Here is a 26,756-nt window from a genome sequence, read left to right on the forward strand (position 1 = left end):
ATTAAATTATGATGTATTGGAAAAAATGTTAGCATTCAGTCTGTTTCCTCAGTGCTAAGCAGCATTCCAAATACATAAATGATGCTTAATATTTATTAAATGAAAGATTGTAATTATGGATGGGTGGGTGGATGGATAAATTCACTTATGAATATAAGGGGAAAGTGATTCATAATTTCAGAAGGAAAACCAGAGGTGCTATTTAGAGTCTCTGTGAATAGCAAGGGGAATGATTAAGTGACTCAAAAGGTCAGTCCCTCCATTTAAAAAAAATGTTAGGATTATTCCCATGATTCTGTGGTTTCAGAATTTGAAATTCTAGATCTGCATGGGTCCTGACATAAGCTGCACATTTGCACCCCAGATATTTAAATTTATTCTCATTTGGAGAAGGTCTGATTTTTAAAAAAAATTAATTCATGGAAATAATAATGCATTATTATCTGTGATGCTTTAATTGGTATTAGACTAACCACTTGGGATGTGGAAAATGTCCAAGCAGATACATTAAGGTCGATTCTGGCATATTCATAACAGTTAATACTTCAGTTAAAAATTACTCTAATTAAAAAAATAAAAAACCACACACACACACACTTCTCTCTCTCTCGAGTAATTTCCATACTGCTGCTTAGCACTGTCAGGAAAATTTTCTCAGGAGATATTCTGTGGTGACAGTTATCCTACACCCAAGTATTACACGTTTGTTTGACAGCAGGTATGGTCGTATAAATGAAATATCAAATTTCCTAGAGTAGAACAAAGTAAACAAATACCACGACGATCAATTCACTTCCAAATAATATTGTGCATACAGACTCTCTCTTTTTCATATGTGCTATACACATACTATATTTCATTATACAGCCTTTATATTTAAGTTTAAGATGCCTGATGCCTCCCACCACCGCCACCTTTTCCCCCTGAATACAGAGGCTAGTATTTTAAAAGGCAAAGAGAAGTTAAGTTTTGCTTAACGAAATGCAGCAGACTGCATTTTCTGGTCTGTACTCAAATGCCAAAGACAGCTGATCCTTCTGCTCCTCAGGGAACCCTGGGACCCTCTTTGCCCTTCCTTTGCTTCCATCTCTCAGGTCATCATTACTGGCCTCAGTAGACGGCTTAGTGCACATCAATTTTCTTTCGTAGTCTTTGTGATTATTCTGTGAGGTATTTCCCCTTTTACTATTTACTGTTATTAGTCCTTGTTGCTAATTACTATGACCCTCTGTCTATAGCTGAAGAAACGGAAGCTCAGATAAAAGTGAACCTCTCAAAGATGCGTCTAAGCAGTGAGTGATAGTTTGGGGACTGAGATCCCCAGTTTTGGACTTTAAACCTAGTGAAACAGGTCCTGTATATCTGGTTCTTATCTATCCATTTGTTTGATTAATATTTATTGGGCACATACTAAGTGGCAGGCACTGTCCTAGATGTGAATAAAAAAATCACTGTCCCTGTGAAACTCACAATTCAGAGAGCCGCACAAGCAATAGACATGACAAGTAAAACTTTAAAGTATGTTAAGCCATGCCAAGAGAAATTCAAGACAAAGAGAAGAATTTTTGAGGCAGGGATGCACACTCTCACTTAGCATAGATGGAGAGACTCGCTAAGAAAGTGAGACTTAAGTAAAAACTTACAGGGATGAGAGAGCTAATCAAGCTGATGGCTGGGGGAAGAGCATTTCAGGCAGAGGGAACAGCACGTGCAGATGACCTGAGACAAGAAATGTGAGAATGGCGATGTGGTGGCAATAGAGTAAGCAGGGAGGAGAGGGGTAGGAGATGAAGCCACAGATGGCTGTTCATTCGTTCATCTATTTCTTTGTTTTTTTCAACAAGTGTTTTGTCTATTCCCTGTTACTTAGGATAAGCAGTAGGCAGTGCACATACGGTCCTTGTTCCCATGGGGCCGCACATGGCTTCATACCCTCCTCCCTCCAGAGGCCTCATTCCTGGAAGCTGGAGCTGGACAGAGCTGAAATGGAGATCTGGAAAAGCCCAGGAGGACTTGTTTTTATAAGCTCTGAAAGCTGCTGTTCTTTCTGCTTAAACAGTGAAGGCTTGCAAAGTTTTAAGGAAGGGAAGGGAAGGGAGTGAGTGTGTGCACGCATGTAGGGGAAGCAAAAGAAGTTTTTCCCGGCAAATGTTTTCCACTGACTGATGGCAAAGAATTCCTGAATGCATGACTTACACTCACCTGCACCTTACAGCTAAACTGAGACATCCCCTAGTATAGAAAACCAACCTAGAATAGGAAAGACACTCATCCTCGACCACAGTACTTAGCTTTTCCTGTTTATGAGAAAAGCTTTGATGGGATGTCCCCTCCCCAAACTAGGCAGTTATCCTTGGGATAATGATGTTCAAGAGAAACGTGAGTTCAGTCATGAGAAAAAAGACCATCTCTCTGCTTTGAGGGGATTCTGAAAGGAAAAGAGGGAGAAGCATCTAAACTAGTATCTGAAGCTCAGAGAAAAGAGTATCTCAGGCACCACCGCATCCGCGGCAAACTCGGGTTTGAAATGTGCAGCAGACAGGAAGCCCAAAGTTATTTGGTCTGTTGAAGGTTTTCCTACTCAAGTATGTATTGTCATTACACGGAGGGTAGGTGGCCTGGGTTTCACCCCAGCTCCATTACTTATTAGCTGTGTAACCAGGCAAACTCTATTTCTCAGTCTCCTCTTGTGTAAAATGAAGATGATAATCAAGCCTATTTCATGGGGTGGTTGTGAGGATTAAGTGAAGTAATATGCGCTCAATGCTTATAATACTGTTTGATGATAATGAGAACTTAATGCTATTTTTACTAATTCTAGATATATATATATATATGTAAAACTGAATCACTTTGTTATATACCTGAAACATAAATATATAGAATTACATACGTATATATATTCTTTTTCATGATTCTTTTCCATTATAGGTTATTACAAGATACTGAGTATAGTTCCCTCTGTGCTATAAAGTATGTCCTTGTTGTTTATCTATTTTATATATAGTAGTGTGTATCTGTTAATCCCAAATTCCCAATTTATCCTTCCCCTTCTCTTTTCCCCTGGTAATGATAAGGTTTTGTTCTATGTCTGTGAGTCTGTTTCTGTTTTGTAAATAAGTTTATTTGTACCATTTTTTTAGATTCCACATATAAGTGATATCATGATATTTGTCTTTCCCTGCCTGACTTACTTCACTATGTATGATAATCTCTAGGCCCATCCATGTTGCTGTGAATGGCATTATTTCATTCTTTTTGTGGCTAATATTCCATTTGATACACACACACACACACACACACACACACACATATCATCTTTATCTAGTCATCTGTTGATTGGCATTTAGGTTGCTCCCGTATCTTGGCTATTGTAAATAGTGTTGCTATGAATATTGGGGTGCATGTACCTTTTTGAATTAGAGTTTTCTCTGGAAATAAGCCCAGGAAGTGAGATTGCTGGGTCATATGGTAAGTCTATTTTTAGTTTTTTAAGGAACCTCCATATTGTCCTCCATAGGGGCTGCGCCAAACTACATTTCCGCGAACAGTATAGGAGGTTCCCTTTTCTCTACGCCCCTCCATGATTTATTATTTGTAAACTTTATGATGATGGCCATTCTGAATGGTGTGAGGTCGTACTTCATTGTAATTTTGATTTGCATTTCTCTAATAATTAACAATGTTGAGCATATGGACAAAAAATTATATTATTACATACAAAGAGTGACTACCCTTATTGTGGAAATTTGAATTTCAGTAAATAACTCCTGAATACTGGAATCTTCAAGCCATGAATGAGTGACTGTCTTATACAAAAATTATAGCTGCTGCGGTAGGCAAAAAAGGAGCATACCTTGAAGCCAAAAATATTTCTGAAATCCATTAAATCACATCAAGTTGCTAATAAATTTTTAAGGCTGGCATTGAAGAAAGATATAGCTAGATATAGCTCTGTACTAACTTCTTTAACTTTTCCATCATAAAGATGAGACACAGAGGTTGGAATGTGAAAAATTGACTATAATATGTGAGTATTGTAATCCAAGGTCATGAACTGAGAATCAAATGAAAGCCATGGCATAGACTATTACCTTTGAGATATAAGATTTGTTACAATAAAAAGGCAAACAGGCTTATAAAATCTAGATCTATTTTAAAACACTAATGCTCTCTGAAGTATAGGGTTCATTTACCAGATGTTTTTGGTTATTTCTATTATCTTATAATTAAAAATTCTATTATAATGGAATTTTCCCAATTTTGCCTAAACTTGAAAAATGACCATTGCGAATTTCAATTTCCCCTGATTAAAAAAAAATTTTCTTTACCATGAATAATTAAAAGTTGGCTGCGAAGTAATGTGTTCTACCTATACTGAATGTTCATCTACTGGTGATGACGATGAAGGAAATGATAAATGTAGGGTTTCCAGAGAGGCAGGCAGGCAGTCATTGTAAGTCGTGGTTAAGAGCCTGGACACCAGCCAGCCGTGGGCTTATCCTGAGCTAGCAGTTTGTTAACTGTGTGGCCCTGGTATTTCACTACGAAACCCCTCAGTTTCCTTCCTGATATGTGAAGGTAATTCCTGTCTCATCACATTGCTGTTAAGGTTAAACGCAATGATGCCTGTAAATCCTAACGCTTTCAAGCAGTACCTTCGCATAAATATTTTCAGAAGCATAAGTTTAGTTACTTAAGATTATTCTCATTATTCTATTGTTATAAATTATGAACTCTAATTATATAATAAGGCATTAAGCGTGGACGTACTTCTGGCTCTGATATTATGACTGTTCTTTCCAATGCTATGCCCTTCTGGTGCCAAGTCTGCTTTACTTTCAAAGGTTACATACTGGAGTCAGGATAAATTATAAAAAAGGTGTATTATGTACATAAAATCTAACACAATTTTTTTAATTTCCTAAGACCAAAAACTTACGTATAACATATTTTGTTTGAAATGTACCAGGGTTAAAAAAAAAATCACTTAGGTTTTATTTGTTATTCCATAAATAGGAATTGTCGGCCTCTGCTAATTGCTGAATATCTATAAATGCTTCCAGCGTCAGTTTCTACTTGGTGTTTTTGTGATTTAGTAAGAACATTAACGTTGTATTAGCAACAGCAAAACAGGCAAGGGAAGCTCAGCATTCAATGAGACAGTCCTCTACTGCCGCACCCGCTGTTCCTACTCTCTGCACCTTAAATTGCTCCAGGCAAACAACTGCAAAATTTTTGAATGAGAAAAACCCCCACAGACCTAGCACATAGACACCAGCATAACATTCCTCCCTCTCAAGTTAACACTTTAACTATAAAGGGATAATTTCGGTGAGTCTGTCTTTGAATTGTACCAGTGGATATAAAAATATCAGTGGAGTAAATGTCAACAACTGCAATGGTCAGAAAAAAAAAATTACCTCCTTCTCTTTGGAGCTCTGATAAGTCTCCCCCTTTTATTATTATATATGATCTTTGTCTCCAGTTACAATCTTTGTCTTTTTTTTTTTTAACATTTTTTTTATTGAGTTATAGTCATTTTACAATGCTGTGACAGTCTTTGTCTTAAAATCTATTTTGTCTGGTAGAAGTGTAGCTGCCCTGACTCTTTTATGGTTTCTATTTGCATGGAAGTTTTTTCCATCCCTTCCCTTTTAGTCTCTGTGTATCCTTACTCTGAAGTGAATTTCTTGTAGGCAACATGTGAGTCCTCTTATTCCCCCTTTAATCTATTTGGCCACTCTGTATCTTTTGATCAGAGAATTTTATCCACTTACATTGATTTACTGGTAGGTATGGGGTTAGTAACACCTTGTTGTTCCTCCCTGTTCCTTTCTTCTCGTGCTCTCTTCCTTTGTAATTTGAAGACTTTTTGAGTGGTGAGTTTAGACTCCTTTTTCGTTATCTTCCGTGCTTCTACTGTAGGTTTCCGCATGTGGTAAGCATTCCAGGGTACCTTACACGGTACATGTAAAGCTCTAAGCTTTTATTCTTCCACACTGCATTTTATGTTTTGATACCACGTTTTATATCCTCTTACCTTGTGTATCCCTTAGCTAATTATTGTAGTTATACTTTTTTTTAAACTTTTTTTTTTTACTGATTTATAGTCATTTTACAATGTTGTGTCAAATTCCAGTGTAGAGCACAATTTTTCAGTTATACACAAACATATATATACATTCATTGTCACATTTTTTTCTCTGTGAGCTACCACAAGATCTTGTATATATTTCCCTGTGCTACACAGTATAATCTTGTTTATCTATTCTACAATTTTGATATCCCAGTCTATCTCTTCCTGCCCCCGCCCCACTGGCAACCACAAGTTTGTGTTCTATGTCTGTGAGTCTGTTTCTGTTTTGTATTTATGCTTTGTTTGTTTTGTTTTTTTTTAGATTCCATATATGAGTGATCTCATGTGGTATTTTCCTTTCTCTTTCTGGCTTACTTCACTTAGAATGACACTCTCCAGGAGCATCCATGTTGCTGCAGATGGTGTTATGTTGTCATTTTTATGGCTGAGTAGTATTCCTATTGTAGTTATACTTATTTTTACTTTTGACTTTTACTCTTAATAATAGTTTTATAAGTAATTCATTCACTAACTTTCCTATATATTTACCTTTTACCGAGATGTATACTATTATATGTTTTCTTGTTACTAATTATTGCTCTTTCTTTTCAACTTAAAGAAGTGCCTTTAACTTTTGTGAGAACAGTTTAATGACGGTGAACTCCGTGCGTTCATGCTTATCTGGAAAACTCTCTCCTTCAACTCTGAAGGAAAACTTTGCCATGTAGAGTATTCTTGGATAGTAGGGTTTTTTTTGGTTTCTTCCCCCTCAGCACTTTGAATATTTCATGCCACTCCATCCTGGCCTGCAAAGTTCCCCTGAAAACTACTGATGGTCTTAAGGGGTTTCCTTTACATAACAACAGGTTGTTTTCTCTTGCTGCTTTTAAGATTCTTTCCCTCTTGTTAAATTATGACATTTTACTTATCACGTGCATGGATTGGTTTCCTTGGGTTTCATCTCATTAGGAACTCTCTGGGCTTCCTGAGTGTGAATGTCTGTTTTCTTCTCCAGGTTAGGGAGATTTTTCAGTCATCATTTTTTCAAATAAGCTTTCTGCCCCTTTTTCTCTTTTTTTTCCTTTTGAGACCCCAAAATGCCAGTGTTAGTCTGCCTGATATTGTCCCAGACGTTCCTTAAGCCGTCTTGACTTTTGTCCTTCCTTTTTCTTTTTTGGTGCTCTGACTGGAGTGTGCCCCACTGACCTGTTCTCAAGTTCCCTGATCCTTCTTTTGGCTTCCTCCAGTCTGCTGTTGACCCCCTGGAGTGTGGTTTTCAGTTCAGTTATTGTCTTCTTTAGCTCTGTGGCTCCTATTTGGTACTTTCTGTATTTTCTTTCTCTTTGCTGAGGTTCTCTCTGTGTTCATTTATTCCTCTTCCAAGTCCAGTGATCATTTTATGAATATTATTTTGAACTCTTTACCAGGTCAGTTACTTCTATCCATTTCACTAAGGTCTATTTTTCTGAAGTTTTATCTTGTTCTTTTCTTTGGAACATATACCTCTGTTTCCTCATTCTTCTTGACTCTGTGTGTTGGTTTCAACACATCAGATGAAACAGCCACCTCTCCCAGTCTTGAAGGAGTGGCCTCATTAGAAGGTAAGGCTTAGCTCTCAACCCTGTCCTAGCTCTTGGTTGTTTCTCTGACCTCTGTGATTGTCCAAGCAGTCTATTTTATTTGTATTAGCTCCTGGTGGGTAATGGTAAGCCACTACCTTCCAGTGTCCCAAAGCGGGGTTCTCAACCAGCACCTAGATTCAGGCTGAATGTAAGCTAGACCCTCAGGCAGCAGTTTTTAAAGGATGCAAATACATGCAGTCCTGTGGGCTGCCAGCGTAAGCCCTGTTGGCCCACAGAGCCCCACGACCTGGAGGCAGCCTCTGGGTGTGAGACCGGTGTGTGCTTTAGTCTGCCACCTGTCCTGGACCCTGGGGGTGGAAGCTTGTCAAGGACTGTTGCTCTGATTGTTGCAGTTTCATGGGATCCCGAAATACCAACTCCATAGTTTCTAGTGCCAGGTGATCGAGACATTCCCCTGGGTAGTAGGAGCAAAAACCAGGGCACCAGGCATAAAAACCAGGATACCAGGTTCATGTACAAGTTCCCTCCTAGGAGACACTGGCACTCTGGAGCATGGCATCGGGAGAGCATGAAGATAGCAACCGTAAGAAAAACCACCCCATAGCTGAAACAAGGCAGGAGAGCACGGAGGCGGTGCCACCAGCCTACCCACGTATGAAGGGCGTTCTGCTTTACTCAAGCCTGCCAATTTTAATGTAAATTGTATCTAAAAACACTCCCATAGAAACATTCTGAAAAGTGATAAAATATGTAGGCACTCTGGCCCAGACAAGGTGACACATACAATTAACCATCATACTGACTAATATCTTGCCCTTGACTTTTTCTGAACACACGATGCCGCCTATTCTTTACCACCTACTGATAAAAAAAGATCATCTACTGACTGAGCTAGTTACAAAACACTTCTTGAACTTCTTTCTAGTGGAACTTGAGATTCTCTCTCAGTGTGACCGTTCCTCTTGTAAAGCCAAAAAGAGGTGGCTGACATCTGCATCTTGAACAGAGATGCATCTACCATAGTGATTGGTCGATAGAGGCCCCATTGTGTGCTAGATCAAAAGAGAAATGCCCTGGAGAATCAGGTATGCTTATTCCAAAACAAATGGTATGGGAGTTCATAGAAGGGTGAAGAAAAAGGAAACTGTCCATAAATTATCAGCAAGACTCAAATGGAGGGACATCTAATTATGCGTAAGCTCAGGACGCTGTCACTAACAGCCCCTTAGCACATGAGCTCCAGGAGGACCCTGGAGTTGCTGAGCATACTATGTAAGCCTGCATCATGAGATGGGGTTGGTATACACTTGTGGGAATAAGGCCAAGAAAATCACAGCACAGAAGACACGGGAGGGTGCTATTAAGCTTATAAGGCCTTGATAAGCTGGGTAGACTGAACATGACTGCACAGCGAGTGGCCACAGAATTAAAAATCACCTGATCCCTCCTGACAATGTCTCCGTTTTTCAGTAATTTCAGTAGCTTCTGAAAGGCTAAAGCCTTAGTGGAAGGCTACTATTGCTACCAAAAATACCCCTACTCATATGAGAGGTTACAGTACTACTGAAAACACAGTCCACTCTAGAACAGCGTGCGGCTTTGCGGTGCCCACCCCCGCACAGTTGACAACCTGCACATATACCATTCCGCATCCCCAGATGCACCCTACCGTGGCGCTCACAGCAGTATAGAACTATTGAAAAAAGCCTACATGTAAGTGGAACCGTGTGTTGTTCAAGGGTCAACTGAACTTCTGCTCTAGATTTTTTTAATCCACTGATATGAACGCTTTTCTTTCATATTACACCATCAGTATCATATGTAGTGATGAGATATGGTTTCACTGAGTAGAGTCTACTAGACCATTACACAGGAGAAATGTGGATTTGTCAAAAGTTACCATTAACAGCTTTTATTATAAGCTTTAGTCATAAGGGAATTCCCTTACAGCTCACATAAGACGTCTTCAAAATTATAACGTGGAGGCAGATAGTTCGCATCTGTATTATATGTGCAGGGGTGTGCTCAACAAGTTTATTTCACTTGTGAAATTTCATCTCAAACAACAGTTGGCTGTCTGGCGGACATTTGCCTTCAGTAATCTCACAAATCGATCATATGTTGTAATTGAAGTTGGAGGCAGAGATTTCTAATCTTGATACCTGTTTAAATGTATCTGTCAGCCAAAGTGTCTGCTGAGAATATTCAATTTTATTTCAAGAGAGAATAAAAGCATCTCAGTTATGAATCCTAGAAACAGGCTGACCAAATCGGCTCTCTCCACAATTACTCAAACAGCCCTTTCAAGAATAGGGTATTTTAAAGTTGTAAAGCAGAGATTGCATTCGATTATTTGCAAACATCCTTTGCAAATGAATTTACACTGCCCCATGTTACTTAATCTGTCTCTCTCTCTCTCCTAGTTTTCCTTTAACAGGACTGGAATAAGAATAGGAGATCCAAGGTAAAGGTAAAATATATTTGCCACCAGAAGAGAATAAGCAATAAAAGATAAAGGTAAAAATAGCCAACAGTAAGCAGAACCTCAGCATAACAGCCCTTTATTGACTAGGCTAATCCGACCGTAAATCATGGGAAGCCAACATTGCTGCTTAATAGGAGCAAAACACAATTAATACTGAAGGTACATTCAGCAGCTAAATAACTCTCATTTTTAACAAGTTCAATATAAAACATTACATAAAAGGAATTCCCTGGCTTAGTATAAACTGTAAAGATTTTTGTTTCTTTGCTTTAATTTGGCAATTTGAGTTTTGTATCTTGGATCACATTTTAATTGAGTGGCCGATTTTGCTGTAAGTAATAATGCTATTTAAAGTTTTGAAGTGTTCTATAAGCTCAAATCATTAATAAGTGTGTGCAATGTTATAAGGTTCCAATATTCTTATTTGCTGGTGGCAATTTTAAATTATTTTCAGTTTAATCAGCATTATTTTTGTGGCCCCATACACAAAGTCCCTCCGCTTCCCCTCCTCGTATTATAACTGGTAGAAAATTTTCAAGTGATTTAAAAGTCTAGTCCGAAAAGTACTCATTCAGTGTTAGATTCTTCTGTATGAATAGTTCATCAAGAGGAAAGTCGTCTAGTTGAGAAAGCATTTTGTTTCCTTATTGTAGCGCAGCACCAGATGCAAAAGTGAAAACGATTCAGTCTTGATGTCACAGAACAGTGTTTTCATTGTGCTTAGTCACTACATACTAAGGAAACAAAGTACTGAATAAATTGCCCTCGAATGGCCTAAAAACCTGTTATCCGTGAGTTTTAGGAGGTTACAGGTCATGCAACACCCAACTGCCAGTATCCTCCTGTGGCACCGGCGCAGACCTCTGTCCCGCCGCTTCTGCACCTGACAGCGATTTATTGACTTTCTCTCCAATTGACTGTGAACTCCTGGACAGCAAGGAGTCATAATGTTTTTTTAAAAATTGAATCCCCAAAGCCTACCACAGTATCAGGCACATAGCCACAAAGCAGACCTACAACTGATCTCCAGAATGAATGAACGAATGAGTGGATAAGCCTCCCTTGAATCGAGTTTGTTGATTCTGCAAAAGGGATTCACATTCTTATTTTTTTTAATGTTTCTCTACTCAGCCATAAAAAAGAATGAAATAATGCCATTTGCAGCAATGGATGGACCTAAAGGTTATCATAATAAGTGAAGTAGATAAGTCAGACAAATAAATCCATATATTTCATGGCATCACTTATATGTGGAATCTAAAAAAATGAGACAAATGAACTTACTCACAAAACAGAAACAGACTCACAGACATAGAAAACAAACTTATGGTTACCAAAGAGGAAGGGGAATGGATAAATTAGTTTGTATCTCCTAATCCCAAACTCCTATCATATATAAAATAAACAACAAGGACCTTCTGTACAGCACAGGGAACTATATTCACTATCTTGTAATAATCTATAATGGAAAAGAATATGTATATATATGTATGTATGACTGAATCACTATGCTGTACCCCAGAAACTAACACAACATTGTAAATCAACTATACTTCAATTTAAAAACACAAAACAATAAAAATGTTGCTAACACTCCATTCTGTTTTAAATAGATGCATATTCTGCAGTGTTTACACTATGTGACCAATGACACCATCTAACTAGGAGGCAAGTTTTAAGATTATGAGAGAGTAAATAATATTCAGTTAATGGATCATGAACTTCCATTATTTCTTGCAAATACCATGTTCAGAAAGAAACTGAAAGGCCACGTACTCTGTCTGTAGGTTCTATATCCTTGTGGTATCAACTGACAGCCCTGGCTCTCTGGAGCCCCCTCCTCTATGTTCTCCCAGACTCTGGTCTCTCTTGGTTTTCCTAGCTCTCTGTCCACACTTCACGTTCCTTAGCAGGCACCTGCTTCTACGTTACCTGCTAACGTGTTGTTGATGCTCTTCCCTTTCAACACGTTCCTTCTGAGAGAGCCTTCTTAAGTAAGCATTTCAACAGCTTCTAGGGGATAACTATTCTCAGGTTTCTATGGCAATATATCAAACTATCCAGTTGATATCTCTACCTCACCATAGCTTTATCCATTAATATCACCAACTAGGTTAAGCAAGAAATATCTTTCTAGAATTTTCTTTCACTAACCTCTTATATTCAATTACCAACTTCTATAGATTCTGCTCCCTGGCCCTTGACACGCCCACTAGATCAATCCCTATCTTAGTTCAGGCCCGTTATTTCACACTTCCCTCATTTCCCTGCGATTGAGACACTGCAGCCAAACAGACTTGATAAGGTGTCAGCTGGACCCTTCTCTTCTCCTATTTAAGGTTATTCAGTGATTCAGCAACGGCTTAGAGGGTAGCATCCAAGCCTTCCAGCCTGGCAGTAAAAATGTAATGCTTCCCCTCCCAGGAATACCCTGTCACCCCACTTATGCTCACATACATGAAGTTCCCCCATGAATTGATTTCAATTCCAAGAGTGAGACATTGTCTTCTACACCTCCATGCCTCTGCATAAGCTGTTTTGTGTTTGTTTAGTAAACTGAACTAGTCAGCTCTGAATTTCTGCTCATCCTTAAGGTTACAAATGAATGACTTCCAGAAATGAGGAACGTACTGTTCCCCAAGGCAGCACATTCAACACCGTCCTGAGATGACACCAAGACAGGTATTCCTTGCCCTCAAGTATACTCTTTATAGTTGCACAAAACAAATATATATTTTTTTCTTTCACATGATATATCTTCAAATAATTTAAAACGTGACTCCTAGTACTTCTATTCTCTGGGGTAAATATCTACAAAACCGTTTACATAAACTTCTGTTTTTCTTAGCCCACTGAAAGTTGGGCTCCAGAACTTTCCTGGGTATCACTGATGAGGTCAAACGATGAGGTTATAGAGTGAAGCTCAACTCCACCCCTTGTCTGATGCACAACTCAGCCAGCGGGGCCATTAATCAGAGGTGGACCACCTGGCAGGGAGCTGGGATTCACTCTCATCCTAGAGAGATTTGGGGATTAGGCCATAGCTGTGTCTTCCTCCACAATCTAAGTGCAAAGCATTGGGAATTCTGAGCTTACGGGATAATTTACCCCACTCTCCAAAGAAAATAAAATTGTATCTGAAATTATTGATTAAGAGATTTAAATTCCAGTTAAAAACGTGTGAAGAGTAGAGGAGGGAAACAGGCAGGAGAGAATGTATTCAGGAAAGGTCGTTTTTGTTTAATAGGAAGGCTTTTTGCCCACCGCAGGAAGAGGAGGAGGCACAGAATCCCAGCAGGCAGGGCGCCCTGCGCCACCTGCCCTGTTCTCCCGAGTCCCAGGGGGTGCCGTTCTGCTTCCAGGCGCTCCAGGGACAGATGCGTGCTGCCTCTCCCAGAAATACCTCTGAACAAACAGCAAGCTCCTCAATCTTAAAAACAAATCCCTGACAGAATTTTAGCCTTCCATTAGCAGACAGGGATATTACTTAGGAAAGAGCCTGAAGATGTGCCTCATGGTTGCTAATGAAATTCTCTGATGCCCAAACTAGATTCCATTACAATGTGCGAACATTCACCATCATTTGTAAGGTTATAAGCGCCTTATTCAGAGTAACACCTACGAATCAACACTTGGCTCAAGTACCACGGAAGCATTTCCATCTCACAGGAACTTCAAAGCACTCACGTGCTTCCCATTTCTCATTTTAGTTGTAAAAATATAGGCCAAACTCTGGAAATCTAGCCCTGATGATACATTTTTTTAAAGTCTTAGCAATAATTTCCAACAACTCTAAAGAAATAACAAGGGAGACACTCCTGGCTCTATTAAATTAGAATTAACTAAGTAAGCAGCTCTTACATTTAAAGTATCAGGTTGAAAATGCCGCATTTTATAGTGCTGCTTCCTGGACACCTGGCTCGGTGTCCTGCCTACCCTTAGACTCGAATCTAATTGAGGGAAAAAAATCCTTTGATAGAATAACTTGTTTCTGTCCACCTCACTTTTGAAAACTTAATATTATCTGAGTAATTATACAGTTCCTTAAGTGCTTTTTTCCCAAATATCCATATCACTTGAGATTTAAAATCTTTTCTAATATGAATTTCACTCAACGTCTGCATCTTTTTCTTACTACAGTAAAAAATTTTCATCTACGCTTCTTAATATCAAATTTAAGATGTTACAGCATATAATTTTCCATTAAATTAAATAGGCTAGATTTAGTGGCTATTAATGTAAAACATAGAACCTGCTCTTCCCACAGTTCTCTCCAACTCACCTACTGGCACCTTCCTCATTCTGTTAGCTCAGGACAAAAACTGAAGTCGGCTGTGACATGCCTCACGTACCTTTCTAACCCGAAAATCTGCGCCCCTGCCCTTGCTCACTTCCCGCAGCCGCGCCAGCACCACTGCTGTCTCCAGTGTGCTATCGCCAAGGCGGCTTCCACGGCGGGCGCTTTGTGCCCGTGCCTCCCTGCACCTGGAGAGCCTCGCGGTGGTCCACAGGGCACGCTCACCCCCCAGCTCCTTCATGGTCTCAGCCAAAACGAAGACTCCCCCGACTCAACACTCTCCGTCCCCCCTCCCTGCTTTACCTTTTCCCCAGCACCTGCCACCACCTACCATACTACATGCTTTGCTCGTTTATCTTCATTTTTGTCTCCCCCTGTTGGGGAGGCAGAACGCGCCCCTTGGTAGGTAGGCGCACCTCCAAGATTCCTGTGCCCTAAGCAGTCAGAGAAGCACTAATCTAAGCCCGGCTGTGAAGGGGCTTTGCCGTGGGATCGAAGTTGCTTATCAGCTAACCTTAAAATAGGGTGACCATCCCGCAGTCTCTGGGCAAGACTGCTGTAATCATTTGAGCTTTTAAAAGCCAGAGAGTAAGGCGGCGGAGAGCGGGGGAAGGGGGAGGTCGGAGAGACTCAAAGTGTGAGGAAGGCTGGCACACCTTGGCTGCTTTGACGATGAAGGCGGCGGTGTGATGAGGGAAGCCGCGCTGACGGAGGGGAGAGGCTCCCCGACGGCAGCTCCAGGGGCAGAAACCTCACCCCGACGTTCACGAGGCACCCAGTTCCGCCCAGTAGCCTGAACGGGCTTGGGAGCAGATTCTCTGTTGGAGTCCCCAGGAAAGAGGCACAGCGCAGCGTGAACGGTTAAGCGCACTCGCTGAGCTCAGCCCTGGGAAGCCCGGCTGAGCCCTGCTGCGCCTGGAAGTCTGACCCCCAGAGAAGCAGCGGATATTGGATCGAGTCGCTAAATGTGGGTAAGTCACTAAACGTGCTAAGGCAGCAACAGAAAACCAATACATTCTAATAAAATATAGGCCCTGTGAGGGCGGGGGTTCTCATCTCTTTTTTTTCCCCTCCTGTGCTGTGCTCCAGAACCTAGACTACCACCTGCAATAATAGACAATAAATACTTGTTGAAGGAAACAATATATACAGTTTATACATTCTTTCCTATGAAATCCATATTTTACAAGATTTTCTTGAATTTTTTTACCCCAAAACATTGACTAAAAATATTTAAATTTAAAATGTAAAAGGTGGATTGATGTGAAAACTGTCCATTCAGCAGTTTGTGCCTTTGCAAGTGCAGTGGTCATCACATCCATGGAGCCGACACAAGAAGCAATCAAACACCACTTCTAAAGGAGCAGTTTTCAAACTGCATGTTGTAACATAGTGGCAGGTTAAAAAGTCAATTTATGGGGTTGATGAAGGTAGGGAGGGAGTGAGGGAGAAAGGAAATGAAACCCCCCCAAAATGAGAACTTTAATTTTACTGTGGAGTGTGTAAGTGCAAGAGAGAGAAAGTGTGAGAGTGTGTGTGTATGAGTGTGACTGTGTGTGTGCTGTGTGTGTTATGTATTGTATATGTATATGTGCTAGATCACAATGTAAGATGTATTTTTTTTTACTTGGGTACCATCAGAATAATTTGGAAACCCACAGCCGTAAAGGTCATCGTGGTCTGTGTTGCGGACCAGGTGCAGTTTAGAGCCTGACCACAGAGGAAATAAAGACACAACGGGGAATGTGTCTGTTAAGAAAGGACCACACTCCCCGAAATTGGCAAGGCAAGAAGACAGCCTGTGAACGAATAATTCACACACATTGCACCACCTTAAGGTGAGGAAACGAACCTTTTTCCTTTTGCTGTGTTCTTCCTTTGCCTTGGGCCTGGAACAGCACCCCCGGACACTGTTCAGACCCCCCAGCAGAGAACAGTCACTGGGTCTTGGTACAAAATTGGGCAGCATCAGGAAGGGGATGACTGGAGGCTTTAATTAGCAAAGCATCCTAAAATGCTATTTCTTTGCTCCCTTAGCAGGAGAGGATTAAAAACCTAGCATCACCTATCTTCTGAGATTAGCCAGTTACCAAGTATCATATAAATTTAGCCGGAAAGGAAGTTAGAAATGTCCTTGGCACGTGGAATCAAAGAATAAATATCGGTTAGTCTTGAAATTGAATCTAGCTCAACATCCTCATTTTTTTTTTTTGCAGATGAGGAAGCTGAACTGGAGGCTTATGCTGCCCCCATTATTGTAACAACGTTACTCTTGACTTCTGTTTACCACTGATCCCAGTGTTTATTGCTAGTGGGCTGCATATGGGTAACAAAAAGGGTAAAGCAGTTGTGTACTCGTCATGCCCCCCACTCAAGGGCACACTCCTGGCAGGGAGGGTCTATATATAGCTTAAGAGCGCATGCTTAGCATGCATAAGATCCTGGGTTCAATCCCCAGGACCTCCAATTAAAAAACAAACCTAATTACCTCCCCCCAAAAAACAAAAACAAACAAAGGGCGTGCTCCTCGTGGACAGGGATCATGCTCTAATTAGTAACTACTGCAGTTGGGGAAATTAAATGAGATAATACCTACCATGCACTTAGAGTGCCCAGCGCACTAAGTAAATGCTTTCCTATTTGATTTTGTTGCTTTGATCATATATGAGCATTCTTAATAAAGAATATTTATGCATAGAAAATTTTTAATATTGATTGATTTTCACTGCATTATACAACAAAATAAAATCGTATTCATACCCTTAAAATCCAATTATATTTGAAGGGACATTAAAAAATTACAGTGCTCTTATCTGCTTAAGGCACTTTAAGTAAATGAGTAAAGATGAAAGAATTCCAATTGGTTAAAAATTACTCAGAAAATGTCTTCTTAAGCATATGAAAAATAAATAGATCTAGGATTCATGATTCATAACGATAATATTTCTAATGAAAATATAAAATCTTCATAATATCAAGTGAAGTTCACTTTTCCTTATGTAAGAACCAGACAATAAAAGCTGCATGACCACTGGGGTTTGGAGTTCACACTAATGGCTAAGGGCTGTAAATCCTAAAAGCAGAATGTGACTTCTTTTAGGAGATATTCCACAGAGAAAGAATGTCCAAACATTAAAAGAAGTGAGAATCACAGTCCTTTTTTTCCTGAGGATGCCAACGATGTTATCAAAGATTTTTTTCCTCAAGTCTTACAAGTTCCTACAGCACCTTTCCCCTCTGCGTCTTTCATATCATATAATTAGCACATAATTATGTGCTCTTCCACACTGGCAAGACTATTCTTTTATTAAGACTCTTTGAAAAGTTCTTTATTATTTATCTTTGAAAGTGAGTTTGAAACCAAAAGGCTTTCACGACCTTTCCTTTCTTTCTTTGTGACTTTGGAGTTCTTTAAGGTAATACAGTGGATGGTTACAGATGTCAGATCCACTCATAAGTTTTCACCTTTAAGGTGAAAACTTGAGTTCAGGAAACAAAGGTTTGCATCCTCCTTTCTCTCCAGATTAAATGTTTGGGGTTTTGAAGAGCATGTATGCAAAATACTGATGTTCCAAAAAGGCTGTTCTTTGCCTTTTCCCCTTGTTAGGACAACTAGAAAATGGGTTAGAACAATAAGCTTCCTGAATCTAGTACAAAGACAGAAGGAGGATATAATTAGCATTTATGGGAAGTACAATATAAATTCCAAATTAGTCTTAAATGAGGAATTCGCCCAGCCCCTGATCTGTAGTCAGTTCTGGAAAGTATCGTGCATCTCTGCCAAGGCCAAACAAGCCTCATTGCTGTTTTTGGCTGACTGCTTTTTTCCTAACGTTCAGTCTACCAAAGCACTCCAGATTGGATATGAGCAATTATGAGGGAGGGTGTCCATTATTGCAAATTTTAATCATTTCTCAAGCCATTTTGCTTGCAGTGATAATCCCACAAGACCAACATATCCCGCATAAGAAACCCAAATGGCTTTTGGCTGAGAGCAGCTCTTCAGTTACTTGGTAACCTATTCCTGATGAACTTCTAGACTTCCCCCTTTGTGGCGAGGACCTGCCAAATCAGGGCTTCCCTGGCTTCCTGGCTCACTACAGCCATGGCCGCCTTACTACAGCCTGGCAAGTGGACAGTAACACCAATGATTAAAATAACGATCCAATTTCTTCTCAATAATATTGCTGCTGTTTATATGTGGCAAAAACTACCTCTTTCCGACACTTCCACTGTGGGCAAAGTAATGTGCCAGAACAATTTCAAGAATTTTTCTTATCGCCTATACTTTTGGGACTATCTCCATGGAGATGGAGGAACAATAATAACCTGATGACGCTGGAAACTTTGCTTCTTTGGGGCCTCAGGGAAATTCACCCAAACTGGACTTTGTGAGCCAAACTAACATTCATAATTGAATATCATTTTGCCTAGCCAGTTGAAATGCCATGGTGATCCTTTGGTTGAAAATATCTAAGTAGCTTCATTTTCAAGAGCAGTCTTTTTTCTTGTGAAGGAAAAAAAAATAATAATAATTTGCTTTGATTGTGCTCAAGAAGCTCCTTCTCTCAAGCCCTCCTGTCTTCTCTTACACATAATGATTTCTCCTTTTTAAATGAGAATCATAGACTCTCAGGGTTGGGAGGAATCTTAAAAATAATTTCATACAAATACCTACTTACGCATGAAACCTCTCTACGATCTCTTCAAAGAGGTCTTTCATTAACAGGTGTTCTCTGGGGAAAGAGAGATGAAGGAAAAATAGAAAGGGCGGTCCACTGTATGTGGGGTAACACCTTACAATGGAAACAAACCAGAGGACCTAGATGTGGTCATCTCTGCTCATGAGTTCTCATCCGTCTAGTTTCACCACATTATGAGGAATTTTTGAAGCTAAGTCATCAATTTTAAGTCTGGACTATTGAGAATACAGCCCAACAGGGAGCGAAGCAACACTTCTGAAAGAATTTATTATGAGAATTTAGATCACATGATCTTGGACCTTTTCATTTCAGTGATCCAAACAGTTAGAAATAGTGATAAAGTTCTACCTCATATGAACAGAATTATAGAAAAACTTTCATCACTATTACTTAAGAATAAGTTAAATGACCTAGTATAAACTACAGGTTAAGAGAGTAGGTTCAGGAATGAAAACGTATGGTTTGAACCCTAACTTCCCATTAATGAGCTCTATGACCTTGAGAAGTCACTTAACACTTTGAAGTTTTGGTTTACTCAGCTGTAAAAAGGAGATAATAATAGTACCTTCTTCACTGGGCTATTAAGAGGATGAAATGAGCTAATTCACATGAAACACATTATTCAGTATATGGCATATGTTTTAAGTATCTAATAAACGTTAGCTTCTTCGTGTCTACTGACATATTAAAGGCAGAATTTAGACATAGCTCACTATTTTTTAAAACTTTCAGAATCTTAAATCTTCAGGAATTTCTATGCATGCTATTTTAAATTAAGGATTAATAGTGTTAGTAAAAAAAATTTTTCATGCTATAAATGGCTTATATGGAAATTTCACATTGCCAGAATGGTTTTAACAAATCAATATGGATTGTATCATGTGCTGACTGAATAAAACAATTCTTCTCATTAACTGATCATGCCCTCCATGGGTTTTGGAAAGGTGTGTGAGCATTTAACCGACAAGTTAAGAGTCATGAAAAATTTGACAAAATATAAAGTTATTATTTATGATAAACTTGCTTATTTCTGTGTATGTCTGACTAGTCAGTAGACTAAAGGTATTACTCAACATTATATATCTGATGGGATTTTAAAATAATCCTCTTGAATATGTCCCGACAAATTTTTTAAAAACTGCCATTGCTAAACAATATTGTAAATTAACCCATCCCTAGTTTTATGTTACTTTTTACAAAACATTATTCTGTTCTAGTCCCTAATTATCCAATTCTAATCAATAGTCTGCTTTCCCCTCGGAGCAAAAAGCAAAATAAGACAGAACTTGCATTTGCTGATTCCACAAAGAATTTAAATTCTTCCAGTCCAGAAATATCCACTGAGGTAATTAGAAAAATCAAAGAATACAGCTAACTATTTTCCACTTCTCTCCTCTCCACGAGAAACCACTCATTGCAAGCTAAGTGCATCACTGTCTGCACAGCATTTCTTTCATATTGACCCTGAGATGTGAAAACTCCTCTTGGTAACTCATGATGATGATTATAGTCTTGACCATTAGAAAACTATTTATTGATCCAGAAATCAGGGGGATCAAAATAATTACTTTGACAAAAATGAAAGAATCTTAGTTGGGAAGTGTTTATTGACTCATATATAAATCTCCTCTTTTCAGAATGTATTCAGATTACTATGCAGCTGAATAATGAGGGATTAGGGTCACGTGAGTACCCCGTGAACGAACAAACTGTGTGTTAGATAACATGACAGTTGATGGCAATCTACAGAAGATGTTATTCTGAATGAAATTAAAATGTGCTATGGAAAAAAAAGAATTAAGGAGAAAATGGGAACAAATGTACTATGGAAGCAGTGCTCTCTCGTCCTACAACCACCACTTAAAGACGTCATCGCACAAGCTCCCAGCGCTGTGAATTCAGAGGACTTCTGCTTTCCCACCTTCCCGAGGTGGCTGTGCACTTACCCTTGTTGTTTTCACTTTATTCCCCGAGGAGCAGCTCCATCCTTTCCGATCTGGCAGGACTTTGCATTCCTCTCCCTCAAGACACGGTTGCATATGGCACCACCATTTCTGTTCCACTATTGAAGCTTTGAGAGACGGGAAAATCAATTCAGTATTTTCTTTATTTTCTTTTTGGCATTGTTAATGCTATGGGAGCACATTTAAAGAGGAACAAAAGCCACCTGTTTTTCCCACCAGTGGGTAGATTAGGTTTTAAAGCATGCTTCTTTTTTTTTTTTTTTTTTTTTTTTTTTTTGGTCCAAAGGGAATAAATCTAGATTTTCTGACTAAAAACATTTTTTAAAAATTTTTTTATGGAAAGAACACAACATTTTAAGAAGGTAGATCGCATGTTAAGTGTATAATACAGTACTGTTAATGATGGGCACATTTTTGAAGAATTTCTTCATGCAAACATATAAGCTTCATGAAAACTAAGGTATTGGAAAGAAACTATGTGGATGTATGCACGTACTGATTTACACAAACATGTAAGGAAATGAGTCCACGATCAGTTTGGAATCAATATTTTAGAATCAATGTAATATTTTCCACCAGTAGGCTAAAATCAGGAAGGTGTTGGAGTTAACGTAATTTTTTTTTAACCGTGGGCAGTAACCATCATCACGAGGAACGCACCAGGCTAATGTAAGCACTTAAATTATTATTTATTTATGATAACATCAATTATATAGCCTTGCATAAATATTTATAGCCGATTGTAATTAGGTGCATCCTCCAATAAAGAATGTTTTTTATGAGTCTCTATAACAATATTTCAGGTGAGTTCTAGCCATAACTAAACACTCACTAATATGTATGGTATTTATTTTTTCATCGTTAGGAACCATGCATGGGTTTAGGTACCCATATTATTTAATCATCTATCTTCATCTTTCCTTTGCCAATATAGTTTACACACAGACACTCGCTCTCCACAGGCAAATCAGTATTTCATGGTATCAAAGTAAGAAGCGCATGGACTCGTTGTAACCTCTTTATAATGCTTTTTGCCACAAAGCTGCATATTGCTTAAGATCTTAAACTCCTTCCAGCATATTTTAGATTCCAGTATTCTCCCCAGATGTCCTCGTATGTACCACATGATTTATGGTGTGGTCGCCCAGGACTGAGCCCAGTCATCAGCCTGACAGTGGGCTTCCAGTTCTGAGCAGCCCCAGCTACAGTAGCACGACGAGCGACGGAAGAAGCCTCACCGTCCACACACGATGGAGCAGCTCGTGTGGTGCCTGCCACCTGGCCGGGGAAGCAGGAGCACTTGACTGTTTGTGACCGTTCTTCTATCTTGTTCTTATTACAGCATCTGTGGAGTGCCACCACCTCGCAAGTGCCTGTTTTAACATGGTGAGCTGCATGGACAAAAACAAAAAATGAGACAATGCTGAGAAAGCTGTGGAGACCCCCCCCCCTTTTTTTTTAATTAGAGGCACATTAAACATAGCTCTATAAGGGAGCCACCATGCATGAAACTAGAAATACAATGATGCTGACTCCACAATGCAGATTTGATTTCTTTTCTAAATGTGGTACAACCATTTCCATCAGTAAATGCTTGGTGAAGCAGGAACAATTAGTGATTAGATTAGAATGAGCTGTTGGAAGAGTCTAAAATATAGAGGCAATACGTGGTACCATCAAAAACATACTTATTTGCATATGACTTTTTTTTCAAACATCTTTTTGTTCAACATTTTTATCAAAATAAGATAACCCACTGGACAAAGTGCTCTGTTCTGGGGCTGAGACGAAACTTAAAGTGGGCGGGGTTGATAAAGGTTATATTCTTCTTCTAGGGCTGAATGGAAGGGCCAGGCAGGGAACTGCTTTTCAGGAACAAGGAGGCAGAAGGGGGAATCCACCTCCTCAGGATTCTTCCCTGGAAATGAACAAACTGGATGATTTCTGAAATTGCTGCCATTTTCCTGAAAATCCCATTCAGTCTCAAGACCCACAAATCTCTCCCTTCAGTTTCGCCTGAGGGGACAATGGCCACCAAATGGCAACAACCACAACCAGAACTTGGATGGATTTATACCTCGCGTGGAAAACCCAGTCCACTAAGCAGTGAGGCTCCCTCACCCATTTTGTTAACCTCACAGTAAGGCTACTGAAGTATTTTTGGGCAATTGAAATTTTTGGACCCCACTTATCACATCATGATAGGGTTCAAGTTTGCCTTCATTGTTTTTTGGTTTTTTGGGGGGGGGTTTGCCTCAGCATTTCTACTTCAAACTATTAACACTACTGTGAAATGATAAAGCAGAAGTTTCATCTGCTAAAAATAAAAACGGCTTAAAATCAAAAACGTGTTGAAACACTATGCTTTCAGAAATTTTAAAGCATGTGATTGATGCTTTAAAAAAACAGACAAATAGAAAAGTAGGAGATTTGAAGTTGTTTCATGTAATAAACATACTGAGACCCATTTTGTAAGTGAGATCAGTACATCATGCATTTATATTAATCTTCTCCTTAGAGATGAGGAACCACTGGGCAGTGACTCAAGTTAGATAGCTTGGATTTGTCTTAGAGAACAAACCACATATAGTGTCCACCTCACCCCTCATATGAGACCAAGAAACTTAGATATGACATACAGTTGTGAACAAAATCCTCAAAATAACTTTCAAGAAGCAGATACCATTTCCAATGTCGCAAAGATTTTTCTGCCACGATAGGTACACATGGAGAATTCTGTTTTTGATTCCAACACCAGGCTACCTCTACAAAAGCTAACAACCTGAGAGCCAGACTGTTCCTACACTCTTTGGCTCCAGAAAATATTTTCTTAGCTAAGGATGATTCAGTTTGCTTTAATTTACTGAAAGCTTTATGTAATATACAAGTCAATATCCTGCTTTCTACACTGAACCGCACTCAGTCGCGTTTTAACTGAGTCAATACTACATATGAGATACGGCTTTGAGTACTGGGGATGCAACAACGCATAAGGAGGACACAGACTCTCCCCGCAAAGAGCTCATATTCCTGTGGAGGAGACAAATAATGAATAGGTGTTAATGATTAAGACAGCATTAGATGTTCTAGCTCCTGGGAGGAAATGCAGTGAAGTGACTGGGAGTAATCAGGCTGGGAAGGAAGGCAGGTTTCTGTGAGAGTCTCAGGGAAGACCCCTCTGAGGAAGTCACCTGAATGATGGCTTGAGTGATGAGAAGGAAGTGGCCACTATGAAGAGCTAAAAAAGGAAGAGCTTTCCAAAGAGAAGGAGCAGCAAATGACAAGGTTCTAAAATGGGGAGATGTGGGGTGTGTTTCCAGGACAGCAAGACGACCGGTGTGGCTGATCCACTGAGAGGCTGAGGAAAACGTGGCACAGGATGGGGGTGTCTGGGCAGGGATGACACGGGAAGGAGACTGGATTTTATTCTCATTGCAAGGGAAAGCCTTTGGGTGGAAATGCTGTCATCTCATTCATTAGAAGTTTGCTCAGACTGCTTTTTAGAGAATGGACTGAAGAAAGCAAGAGAAGATCAGGGAGACCGGTTAGGAAGGGGGAGCAGGAGTTCTGGCGATAAAGGATGGGACGTAGGCTACCGGCGGCAGAGCTGGGAAGAAGTAGCGGGCGGGGGGTGTTTCAGTGAAGAGTTGGCTTGACTTTGCTAATGGACTGCATGTGAGCTGTGAGAGAAAGAAGAATCAAGGGTTACTTCTAAACTTGTCCTGAGGAATTCGAAGTTGGTGGTTCAGGTAGATAGAGGAGCCCTGGGAAAAGGGAGTTTGGCAAAAGTTGGGTTGGGTCAGAGTGACCGCAGTTCATTTTGTCTGTGTTAAGTCTGAGACTCTTACAAGACACGCAAGGAAAGATGTAAACCAGGCAGCGACATTTGTGAAATGCAGCTCAGGGAAGAGACGTGGGCTGCAGACACAGACACACCTAAGAGATCTAGGTTGATAGGTGGTATTTAAAGCCCTGCACTGGACCAAGTTACCAGGGCAAAGCTACCAACAGTGAAGCAGGGAGAGAGTCATCCAAAAGCTAAACCCGGAAGGAGAAGACAGCAAAAAAGACTGAGAAGAAGCAGTGCATGAGATAAGAGGAAAAGAACATGCGATAAAGCCATGGAAAACCCAAGAATAAAATATTTCAAGAAGGAGGCATTGATCAGTTATGTCAAATGCTGCTGAAAGATTTAATAAATGAAGAGAAATAACTGTCCACTAAAAAAGTAATATGATGGAGCAGTTCAGAACATAGCCTCCAGAAACCAGAGTAGCTGGGTTCAAATCTCAGCTCCTCCTAACAGCGGTGTCACCTTGGGCAAATCAGCAAGTACCTCTGACTAGCACTTTTTCTTACCTCAAAGAGGGATGTACTAATAGCACCATCTTCCTACGGGCGGTTGGAGGATTCAATGAGTTACTATGTATAACGTGTTTAGAACACTGCCTGCCTCAGAGCAGGCACCCTGCGTTCGCTATTATTAGCATTGATCCTGGTAAAAATCATTTTAGTGGCAAGATGAAAATAAGAGCATGATTAAAGTAAGTTTATTAGGGAATGAGATGTAAAACTGTGCAGACAATAATAAAAATTTATTTCAAGGAACTTTTTTCCGGTAAGGGAAGAAGAAAATGAAGCAACAGCTGGAATGAAGCAAAGGGTCACGGAACTTCTTTTTAATGGCTGCCATAAAGGAGTGCTTGCTCGCTGGAATAATCTGGAAGAAAGAGAAACTGACAATATAGGAGAGAAAATGAGGAATTAGAAAAGAATGTTCTTGAGAGGAAAAATGGAATCGAGGCTGAGGGCATCTGGGAGGTTGGTACTGGGTTGTCATGGGGACATTTAATCCATTTTAACAAAAGTGAAGGTGGGGTAGGTGAATAGAGTCTGGGCGGTGTGAGGGGATTAGGTGGTGAGAAAATGACAGAGTTTTGTATCAGACTCATTTTGCTATGAAATATGAGAGATGTTTGAGAAGAAAAATCAGAATATGAAATAGACATCTCAAAGAGGAAAAGTCAGTTTCTTGCAAAGGAGCAGTAGGACTCACCGGCAGGGAGATGGCTGATACACACCGGAAACTAGAGGACACAGGAGATGCAGAGGGGGTGGGACTACAGCACCATGGAGGTGAACATCTGTGTGATGGCAGATTATTTGGGATGCTTGGACTTCTGATAGCGACTTAGGGAAACAGAGATGTTGAGTCATGATGAGATTTGTCCTGCAAGTCTTTGAATGGAAGTCACATTAGAGTTGAGATTATGAGGGCTCCTTCAGACAGTGAGGCTGTTGGGCAGAGCACTGAGCTGAGACAGCTTCAGGGAGAGCTGCATGGTGGCTGGGCTCTCTTCTTGTCCCTTCCACACAACGGCAGAAGCCAGGCATACACAGTGAGGTGATCTCCCCTGAGAAAGATGTGCCATTTCAGCATCTATCAAGGCCATTTTACCATCTCTGTTATGAGGAGATTTTATCAGACAGTGGGGGGGGGGAAATGAGCAGGTGCAAAATCTGCATCTGGCTTCCCCCTCCCAATGCCAATATCAAAAGGCCAAAATTCTACTCTGCCTGACAAGAAAAATCGTACTTCTCCACCCCATGAATTACATTTAGATGTGGTGATGTGACTTGCTTTG

General features: G+C 39.9%; 1 protein-coding gene across 2 annotated transcripts in view; it reads right to left on the reverse strand.

Moving 5' to 3' along the window:
* TAFA2 (TAFA chemokine like family member 2) overlaps positions 1 to 26,756 on the reverse strand; it is a 389,458-nt gene that overhangs the window by 14,230 nt on the left and 348,472 nt on the right. For both annotated transcript variants that reach the window (XM_074374647.1, XM_010948968.3), the window contains 2 exons: positions 22,350 to 22,502; positions 21,094 to 21,218 (listed from right to left, as the gene is read on the reverse strand). In XM_074374647.1, coding sequence (XP_074230748.1) covers positions 21,094 to 21,218; positions 22,350 to 22,502 — 278 coding nt within the window. The remainder of the gene's footprint in view (positions 1 to 21,093; positions 21,219 to 22,349; positions 22,503 to 26,756) is intronic.

Source organism: Camelus bactrianus, chromosome 12, assembly GCF_048773025.1.
Source record: "Camelus bactrianus isolate YW-2024 breed Bactrian camel chromosome 12, ASM4877302v1, whole genome shotgun sequence".
In the NCBI taxonomy this organism is placed as follows: Eukaryota; Metazoa; Chordata; class Mammalia; order Artiodactyla; family Camelidae; genus Camelus; species Camelus bactrianus.